At 32.7% G+C, this 11,074-nt stretch overlaps 1 protein-coding gene across 1 annotated transcript; it reads right to left on the reverse strand.

The window, feature by feature from the left end:
* Nucleotides 1-8,495: 8,495 nt before the first annotated feature.
* LOC149535317 (uncharacterized) lies at nucleotides 8,496-10,688 on the reverse strand. The gene is made up of 2 exons (XM_089806126.1): nucleotides 10,331-10,688; nucleotides 8,496-10,288 (listed from the first exon to the last, which is right to left on the reverse strand). The coding sequence occupies exons 1-2, from the start codon at nucleotides 10,686-10,688 to the stop codon at nucleotides 8,496-8,498; spliced, it is 2,151 nt and encodes a 716-aa protein (XP_089662252.1).
* Nucleotides 10,689-11,074: the final 386 nt, after the last annotated feature.

The raw sequence follows: 11,074 nt of genomic DNA on the forward strand, positions 1-11,074 counted from the left end.
AGATCTCTGCAAATAACCACACAATAGAACACATAATATGATATTAAGTACAACTCTTTATTCATAAAATAATTGTTTACATGCAATGTGCTCAACTATAAGGCTTTCCAAATTTTGGCAAAATACAATAGCAGTCACAAAAATAGTTCTAAAAGATCCCTTAAGATCCAATCCCAACACTAGCTAGTCTAGATCCATGCTCTAGTAGAAATCTCCAAGGAATCTCTCAACTTGTGCTTGCAAGCCCACCAAGAAGTTTCCTTGTTTCCTAAGCCTTATCTACTATCCCTTCTCAAAATTTTCTCTTTTGCAACATCCTATTCTCCAAGCTGGATGAATAATGACCTAAGACTCCACAAGACACTACTACTTATACCCAACTAAGCCACAAGTCAGCCTAGCCTAATAAAAATTAAAATAACCCTTACATTAAATATATGCATAAGCCACAAGTTGGTTGCAATAATCATTAAGTACCTACAACCCAAATTAAATGCCAAAATCATCTCATAGACAATTTGGGAAACACAAATACCAAGACATGACCAAGTGTTAGAAACCAACACTAAGCATCAACAAATCCTCAAGCATAATTGAAACCCTTCATTGACTAAGTCACTTGGTCAACAAAAGAACAAAACTAGTTGAGCTCTCCAGTATGTGTTGAGTTCCTCCTTTGGTGACCAACTCCCACATCTTTCTTTGACCAAGTCCTCTAGCTCCAAGGAAAAACAAAACCACCAGGTGTAGGATTGCTAGCAAACCAAGGATGCTCCTAATCACAATAACACTAGATATGTTAACGAGGGAAATAATTGATTAGAGGGAAAAAACTGGTGTGGATGATACCCAAAAAATGATGTACTAATATAAAATTTCCTTGTAAGAGGATGGGCTTTGTTAGGAGCCAATAAAATACATTTAATATATATTAGTCCATGTTAGGAGACTTTGACTCCCTACTATGAGCTATAGAAGGAAGATGGATCCACAATCCAAATAAATTTAGGGGAAAGACCACCAAACTCACTATCCAACTGGATTTTTTATTATTCCTTCCAAAATAATAGAAATAAATTGAATTCCACAACTTAAATTCTTACTCTATCCTCTGACTGCACCAATACCATACAAAAATCTTTCGTAGATGTCAATATCAGATATTCAAACTCACAACACATTGATCCCTTTGATTGCTTATAAAAATTTACCAACTTTGTGGATCACTTGCACAATTAACACTTGCACATGTTGCACACATACATCATAAGGAAAACAACCTTCCTCGATGCCATATGCTCAAAATAATTTGTTGAGTCATCCTTGAGCCTTTTCCAATTAATTATAATAGGACCTCAATAAGATATTACTATTCAATACATCTTCTCGCTATTACAAAAATGGTCGACACACATTAAATATTTCTCAAACATGTGACCTCGAACCTCATGCAATCACTAACATTATGATTAGGTTTTCTACTATCACCATCTAACTTCTCTCATCATGATTCTATCCCTATTAAGAGATACAATCCAAACATCGAAAACTACTTCTTAGGTACTCAATCTACACACTTTCCTCTATAGCTCTTGAATAACTCTCACATGTCATTGATTCTTTTCCCACACACTTGCCTATGAAATTAGGACACAATGTAGAAGATACCCACAACTATTCTTGAGCTCATCATTAATACACATCTTGTACAACCTTGTTCTTTGTCTACAAATCTGTGAGTCTTTACATAAACAATACTATATTGAAATCAATGATAAATACAATCATGAATGCAACATTTCAATCATGCTAAAATTATCTCCAACTATTCTAGAAATTATTAGGACACTCCACCAAAGTAGTATCATCATCATTCATACTAACATTCTCTTTCCTAGAAAGAAAGATACACCACTTGTACTCTTTATTTCATCAATTCCAACCCAATCTGAATTAGTGTACACTTTGAGGTCAAATTTGTTAGTCTTCTTGTAGTACAATCCATAATCCTTTGTTACTTTGAGATATATCAGTATATTTTTGACAACCATCATGTGATTCCCCATAGGATTTATATAAAATCTTGCAATAATTCCAAATGCTAGCGCAATATCTAGTTTTTATGAACAACATATCACAGCTTGCCAATCATTGATCTATATAAGGTTTGATTCACATCAATGGCATCATCATTATTTGAAATTTTATGTCAAGTATCTTTTGGTGTTCCAATTGGTCTTGAGTCTTTCATATTAAAGTTTTTAGTATCTCCTTGATATATTTTGATTGCGTAATATAGATACCTTTCTTCATTTGATACACTTGCAAGACAAAAAAGATTGATCTCTCCAAACATAGAAATCTCAAATTCTTTCCTTATTTTATCTATAAATGACTTACACAATGCATCATTTCCTATAAATATGTTATCATCCACTAATATCTCATCCAAAAGTATCCATTTTTTAGATCTAGTCTTCATGTATAGATTTCCATATCATTTTTTCCTATAAAACTAATCTTCACAAAATATGTGTGAAATTTTTCATACCATGCTTTAGGGGCTCATTTTGATCCATATAACTCTTTGTGCAACTTACATACCATCTCACTTTTGTTTGGATCAAAAAAATACTTTAGGGTATTCAATCTAAACTTCTTCTTCTAGAATTCTATTCACAAATGTAGACTTGACATCCATCTAGTATACTTTGAATCCTTTGTAAGTAGAGAATGCAAGTAGAGTTCTCACTGCTTCTAATCTTGCAATATGGACAAATGTCTCCCCTTAGTTAATAAATTCTTCTTGTGCATACCCCTTACAAACTAGGATTTCTTTATTTCTTGTCTCTTAACCTTTCTCATTAAGATTTTTTCTGAATAGCCACTTTGTTCAGATAAAATTTTTGTCTTTTAGTCTAGGTACTAGTGACTAGGTTATGTTCTTCTCTGTCTTCTCAATCTCTTCATTCATTTCTTGGATCTAGTGTTCATTATCCAAGGCATCCTTCACTAATTTTGGCTCAAATTCACATAGTAAACATGTGTCACTTCTTAGTGTTTTCCTTGTCATAACTCCAAAGTCTTGATCTCCAATGATTTGATTATGTGCATAATGTCTCCTCACATATTTTACTAATGTAGGCTCTTTTCTTATTTCTTCTTTAGGTTCATATTTTATATTTTCTTTAGTTGGCACTTCATATATTTTTACTAGTTCTTTTAGGTGTTTGACATTAACTTGTTGATGCTCGGTAAGCTCTTCCTAATGTTCAACATGCATTGGTTGATGCTTTGCACAGACTGCCTAATGCTCAAAATATTGTTGATGTAACTTGACTTGTATTGTCTATTGTTGTTCATAAGGCTTCTTCTTAGGTTCAAGTAAGGTATTGGGCTCACATTCATCAATGTATGTGAAATATCTATAACTTTCATATTCCTTCTTACATTCAACTTCATTCATTTCTACATATTCATCAACTTTCACATTTGAACTTTTCACAACATTTTTAGTATTAGAGTTCAAACACTTATATACTTTTCTCTTAGTGGAATAACCTAAGGATATAATTTCATCACTTTTTGCATCTAGTTTTCCATTTCTATTGTCTTTCAATATATAGCATTTTATTCCAAAAATTGTGAAATATATCACATTAGGTGCACATCTATCCACAACTCAAAAGGTGTGAGGTTTGTACCTTTCTTGACTTATAATCAGTTTAAAGTATAAATATTTGTACTTATATCTTCTCTCTAGTATTTAGGTGCAACATTTTCTTCATCATCAATGTCCTAGCATAGTCTATGATTGATCTATTCCTCCTTTTAGTTATACCATTTTGTAGACAGGTTGTAGGTGTAGAAATATGTCTCTTGATTCCTCTATCATTGCCAAATGTATTGATTTCACCAAATATGAATTCACAACATCTATCATATCTCAAACACTTCAAGCTCTTACTTATTTCCTTTTCAACTCTATCCAAATACCACTTAGACATTTGAAATGCATCAAATTTTTCTTTAAGAAGCATCATTGTCATCATTGTAGAGTAATAATCAACAAATAAAATAAAGTATTTCTCACAATAGTAGCTTTTCACATCAATAGGTCAACAAAAGTTAGTATGAACCAACTCTAAAATAACATAAGAAGTGTAGGTCTTTCTCATGAAACTAGACTTTGGGTGAACCCACAATAATGGGTTCCACTTTAGTGGGATGAAGAAAACAAAAAAGAAATTTTGCAAAATCAGGAAATCACATTTGACATATGTTCACATGAACATATTTCCTCTATATGAGGAAAGTTCACACGAACGTTTCCAATAAAAATGTTTGTGTGAACATATAATTGGCAATTTCTGTCCACTTTAAATATCATTGTTTACCCTTCACTGTTCATTTTATGGCATTGATTGTTGACTTAGAGGTTGGAGCAAATATCCCCTATTGGTTAGTGTGCCCTGTCATTCTCCTCCAGATTCTCATCTTCGCACTATTTCAAGTATGTCTATATGTTATTATTTGAATTTTTTTTATGTTTTTAATGTTTTGAAAGCATATTTTAATGTTAATTCAATATTTTTATTGTTTATTTATGTTACTTCTATTAATTTAATGTTTATATTTTTTTTGTATATGTTAGTTATATATTAGATAAGTAATAATATAGCATTAGAAAACAAATTTAGAAAAAAAATTAGTGTTAAATTAGATAAATATTAGAAAAACAATAGTTTAGAATATTAGAAAATATAAAAAAACATTAATCTAGAATACCAGAACATTAAAAAAAAACATTACATTCAAATATTAGGTTTTATTACAAAAACATTAGAATCTTGAACATTACATTTAAATATTATAAAAATATTAGAAAAAGCATTAGAAAATATTTTTATAAATGTTTGTCTCAAAAATTAGAAAAATATTAGTTTAATTAGAAACAATTTTTTAAGAAAAATATTAGTTTTATTTATAAAAACATTAGAAATTTTATTTTAGAAAAATAATAGTTTTATTAGAAAAATATTAGAAAAAACAATACATTTTTAAATATTAGAAAAACATTAGAAAATATATTTAAAAATATTACTTTGAAAAATATTAGAAAACTATAAAAAAAATATTAGAAAAAGCATTAGAAAATTATTAGAAAAATATTAGAAAAAAAATTAGAAAATTTTTCAAATTTTTTTTTTTTTAAATTAGTCTTGAAAATTAGAAAATATTAGAAAAAAATTATAACAATGTAGAATTATTAGGAAAACAATACTAAGTGAAATATTAAAAAAATGTTAATTTCTTATACAATATTAGAAAAATAAATTAGTATTAAACATTAGAAAATATTAGAAAAAAACATTTTACATTAGAAAAACATTTAAAATATTTGGAAAAAATACAAAATATTTGAAAAAACATTAAACTTGAAAATTATTAGAATTTAACAGTAGAAAAAACCAAAAAAAAAAAAAACAAAAATTAGCAAAGAAAATTAAAAAATATTAGAACGAGCTAGATCTTCATTTAACCCTAAAACTAACTATAACCCTAAAAGATAACACTAACCATAACCCTAACCCTAACTCAAACTCTAACCCTAATTTCTAACCCTAACTTGAAAACTGTAACCTTAACTCAAGTGAAAACTCTTTAACCCTATAATTCCATAACTGAACCAAGGTAATGTACAACCCTAGGTATCTAACCATAACCCTAATCTAATCCAAACTAAATTTATGTAGTGCTTGCCCTCATTCACATTTTTCCAGATACATTATTGTTATCATGGTCAAACTTTATTAGACTAGCATTTTTTTGAGACTATCAGATATTGTGCTATGGATTCAGTTGATATGTGATGAGATTACTTAGACTCTACATTTCATGTATGCATGATGATTATTACATTACTTTCAATTATTGATGATGATTAGTTAGATGGTTATTATCACATGTGTTTTCTTATGGATACTTACCCCATACTTGCATGTGCATGGTGTGCGTGTTTGTTCTCTTCATGTATGGCATTTCTGATGCGGTTAAGGAAGCGAGTCGTAGTCACCTACTAGTCGAGATCTACACGATGCACCACTTCCTACCATTTCTTATTTATCTTAGCATATATATACATATATATTGTATGTACATGCATAGATTTTATGTAGGTTGCAAGTATCCGGTATCGACTTCCTTGAATTTCTAGGATGAACGTACCCTATTGCACTGTCTCAATGGTAAGAGAGGGGAGATAAATTCTCAAGTCCAAATCCTAAGCCCTTAAACCATTTGTCCTAGAAAGGTAGGACAAGTATCCGAGATATTTTATCTTCCAAATGTGTCGGATGACATAATTCGTGATTTTAACCCTTTAGACTGATTTTGTATGGATTGTTCTATGATGGGTTTTCATGTTTTATCTTGGAGGTCTATGGTGAATTCTCTATTAATTAAAGTCTAAAATTAAAAGATTTAGTTAGTAATTTAATTATTTTGGGGAAAATTAATATAATGTTATGATATTTTGATATTTTGATTTTAATTAATTAAATGGGAATTAATTGAGAAAAATAATTAAATTAAAAAAATTAAAATTAATAATAATAAAAATAATAAATAAATATTAATAATAATAATGATAAAAGAATTAAAATAAAAGTTATAAGTCTACCTAGGAGTAAGTGCACCCCTTGATTGCATGTATGTCTACAACATAGGAGTTAGCGCACAAATTAAGCACATGGTGTCTACAACCTTGTGACTCATTTGGAAGGTTGAGAAAGCTCATGCTTAGTTGTCAACGCTTATCTCATCTTTTGGTTGTTTCTAGAGACATTCTAGGTGCTTCCTGAGAGTTCTTTATAGTCAAGCACTCCTAGAAGCTTGGGCAGCATGTTTGGGTGGATCCGCGAGCATTGGAGAAGGAAGGAGCTTGCTCTACAGATTCTAAGGAGAAGTGATTTAGCATCAGTGTCCAGGTAGACACTCGTGATTTTGCATATGATATTTTGCTTCTTGTACTTCCTATCTTCTTCTTGTCTTCTGAATGCTTTATGAGGATTTCATGTGTTGAATATCTTGGTTGTATGCATTCTTGTCATGGGTAGTTAAATTTCTATATGAGAAAATCCCACATGCATAGATGTGAGGAATCTATGGGACTAGGGTTTCAGATGTTTATGGACAAACCTATTAGAAGGATTAATTAGGTAAATCTAAAAAAAGATCATTATAGGAGAAATCTTTGTAGATAGTAGTTTTCCACAATCCATTAGAGTTCTTAACTGTGTTTTCTGGGTAGATTGTGTTACAATTTTTGCATCAACGTTTCGGATCACACTCTGTGATCCATCATCAGGATCAGAGAGCTGAAGGAAAAAAGTAGAAAGATTGTAGACCCAATAAGGATAAAAAGGTGGGGAAAGGAAGGGGGGGGTAGGTGCACCACAATCAAGAAAAGTTTGAGGTTCAACAATAGGGACAAGGAGGGAAGGGGACCCCAAAAAAGAAGATAAAAATACATCCAACCACAAGAGAGAAAACAACCACCAGAAATAATGACAGATCTACTATTAAAAACCAAAGTGAAAGAAAAAATAAAACAAAAGAGGGTGACCCGAAGGGTGAATATGAAGGCTGGAAACAAAATAAAAACACAACAATAGATGAAAATGTACAAATATGCATGATATTTATTATTACATAAAACTATTATATATATAAACAACCTAAAGAAATGCCAACGAAATTCTAAATGAATAATGACCAAATAATATAATAGAAATTATTATTATATAATAATGGTCATTATTATATAATAATAATCAATATTATATACTCGTAATCATTACTAAATTATAATAAAGGAAATAATGGTAATAGACTAAAACGACACTAGAAAGGGACTATGAGACAAAAACAGCAAGGATACAACATAAGAACGCTTAAGAGTGCTTTTATGTGCGTGTGTTTAACACGGACACATGCGTAAACCCCATCGAAAAAATTTGACCCACACACCCACACGAAAATAAAAAGAAATAAAATGAAACGATAATGAAAATAATTATTAAATGAATAAATAACTAAAGAAAATTTATACAATAATAATAATAAATAAATTATAACAATAATAATAATAATAACCATAATAGTAAAATAAATAAATAGATAATATCAAATTAAAATAAAAATAAATAAATAAAAACAAATAAAAATATAAATAAATAAATAATTTCGAAGCTGAAAATATGAACAGCAAAAGATAAAATAAAACTAGAAGAATAAAACCAAGTGAAAACTGGAACGAAAAAATTGGGGGGGGAGGGGGAGAGAGCAGGAGAGGTAGAGCGGAGGATGATGAGAGAGAGAGAGAGAGAGAGAGAGAGAGAGAGAGAGAGAGAGAGAGAGAGAGAGAGAGAGAGAGCGAGCGAGAGAGAGAGAGAGAGAGAGAGAGAGAGAGAGAGAGAGAGAGAGAGAGAGCATTAGGTGTGGCAAGAAAAGTTTCTGATAGATGATAACAGGGGTTGCCATGAATGGCTAAGAAATAACCCTTCATCACGATTAAGATTCCGCGGGTGGTTGCCAATGGCAATGGCCTCTTTGATTTTTCGCCTAAAGAAATTGTCTTCCTGACATAAGACTTGTGTCTTCTCTAGGCAAATGTGGTGTTTAGTGGTTGAGGAGTACTCAGCTAGGGCTGACTTGGCAACTCGATCGTGTTGTATGTCAGCCCCATGCTCCTTTAATCGAGTTTTGATAGCGTGCCCCGTTTCCCCTATATAGGGAACACCACATGAACATTTAATCTTGTAGACTCCAGATTGCAAAAGGGTATCTTTTGAGTCTTTCAGAGAGCGGATATGGTGTTTGATCAATGAGAAGGGTTTGAACGCACTATGAATGCCTTTATTGGCAAGAATTTTGGCAATCTTATGGGAGATACCATTGATGAAGGGCAGCGAGACCCTATGTGAGTGAGAGATTTTGGGGGGTTTGGATTGAGAAAGAAGAAAGATTTTGGTATCTTTGATGGCCTTCGTAATTTGCCTGCTCGAATACCCATTCATTTGGAAGATGTGGCGCAGATGTGAGAGCTTAAGGTCTAGGTGTTTATCATCGCAAATACGAAAGGCTCTCAGGATGAGTGTCTTAAGAACGCAAAATTTTTGACTAGGGTGGTGGTGTGAAGACGAATGGAGGTACAAATCTGTGTGGGTGGATTTACGGAAGACACGACGACCTATGGATCCATCCGGATTCTTGATGAGTAAGATGTCTAGAAAAGGGAGTTGGTTGTCTGCCTCAATCTCTAAAGTGAAGGAAATGCAAGACGAGATGCTATTGAGATGGGTGAGGAAGTCTAGGAGTTTGTCCCGGCCATGGGGCCAACAGATGTTAGTGTCGTCTACATATCTTTTCCACCATCTAGGTTTGAGGGGAAAAGAATGGAGTGCGATTTCTTCAAAATGTTCCATGTATAGGTTGGCAATGATGGGAGAAAGTGGCGAGCCCATGGCAACACCATCTACTTGCTCGTAGATGGTGTCTTGGAAAGAGAAAAATGTGGATCTGAGGCATAATTCGACTAATGTTGCAATTTCTTCATTAGTCTTCTGCTTGACAATCTCCAAGGAATCTTGTATGGGAACTTTAGTAAAGAGGGAGACAACATCAAAACTCACAAGGAGGTCTGAAATAGCAAGAGTTTTATCCTTGATGAACTCAACAAAATGGGATGAGTCCTTAATGGAAGAAAGAGAGCTGCCAACTAATGGTGAAAGAAGTTTAGCAAGGAATGAGGCAAGAGGATAAGTGGGGGATCCAATGGTGTCAACAATGGGTCTGAGAGAAACCCCTGTTTTATGAATTTTTGGAGCACCATAAATACGTGGAGTTATTTCTTTAGAAGTGATGAGACATTTTTTGGTCTCAATGTCGAAAGATGAGCCAAATATTGCTGTCTTGACCTTCTTAGAAATTTTGGAGCAAGGGTTGCAAGGTAGGATTTTATAAGTGCTACTATCCGAAAGGAGAAGCAGCATTTTGGAAACATAGTCTTGATGGTTCATGATGACCGTGGCATTCCCTTTGTCTGCTCGAGTAATGACAAGGTCTTTGTTCCTAAGCAATTCAATAAATGTTGATCGTTCAGAGCTAGGAATGTTGTTTCTGGGAGGTTTGGCATGCCTCAATGCCACTGCACAGTCTTGACGGACTTCTTCTGCGACATCCGTAGGAAGCGAGTGCACAAGATTCTCGATTCCAATGAGAAAATCTAATCGAGGAATGATCTTTGGAGAAATTGCAAATCAAAAACCCCGTTTGAGAAAATTGAAAGCTTGGGGACTTAATGGCGTGTTGGAGAGATTAATGACTAGTTTTCTCTCCCATTCTTGGATGTACGATGATCCCCACATCTCATGAAAAGAGATGGGTTGGGTGTCACGAGAAATGTGAAGATGATCAGAACATGCAAGAACACTGTGGCACGATGACCCAGAAGAGATGGTGGGAGAAGCGGTCAGTGGTGGGGTGTTGCTGAGAAGACAAGCAATGGGTTGGGGCTGCGGATCCATAAGGGGAGGTGATGGGACGACACCCAATTGGGAAGGCATCGAGGAGAGTAAGGCCGGAGAGCCTAGCACAGAGGAAGGCGAAACATGATCCCGAGGCATAACTTGGACAGAAGAAAAAGAAATGCATTTATTAGAGACGTGACTGGAAGGAGAACACTGACAGGAGGAGTAATCGAGACGTGTACCTGCGAGGTGACCGTTGGAGGCATAATCGAGAAATCTTATTTTAAAAAATAAAAATAAAAATTGGAAAGGCCTTTTTGTTTAAAAATTATGTATATATTGCATTATTAGGAAAACATTATATATATATATATATATATATATATATATATATATATATATATATATATATATATATATATATATATAAACAAATCTGATAATTTTTATTAGAAACATTTATATATAATTTTTTTTTAATATATAATAAAGCGTTGTAGAGAAAATATTTAAAGTGAAATTATTTAATTGCTGCGCATTTT

This window comes from Cupressus sempervirens, chromosome 10, assembly GCF_028749045.1.
Source record: "Cupressus sempervirens isolate cs-2001-9-10 chromosome 10, ASM2874904v1, whole genome shotgun sequence".
In the NCBI taxonomy this organism is placed as follows: Eukaryota; Viridiplantae; Streptophyta; class Pinopsida; order Cupressales; family Cupressaceae; genus Cupressus; species Cupressus sempervirens.

Coding starts and splice junctions, on each gene's coding strand:
- LOC149535317 (XM_089806126.1), bottom strand. CDS start 10,688: ATGCCTCGGGATCATGTTTCGCCTTCCTCTGTGCTAGGCTCTCCGGCC. Junction 10,289..10,330: donor TTTCAATTTTCTCAAACGGG/GTTTTTGATTTG, acceptor TTCCTCGATTAG/ATTTTCTCATTGGAATCGAG.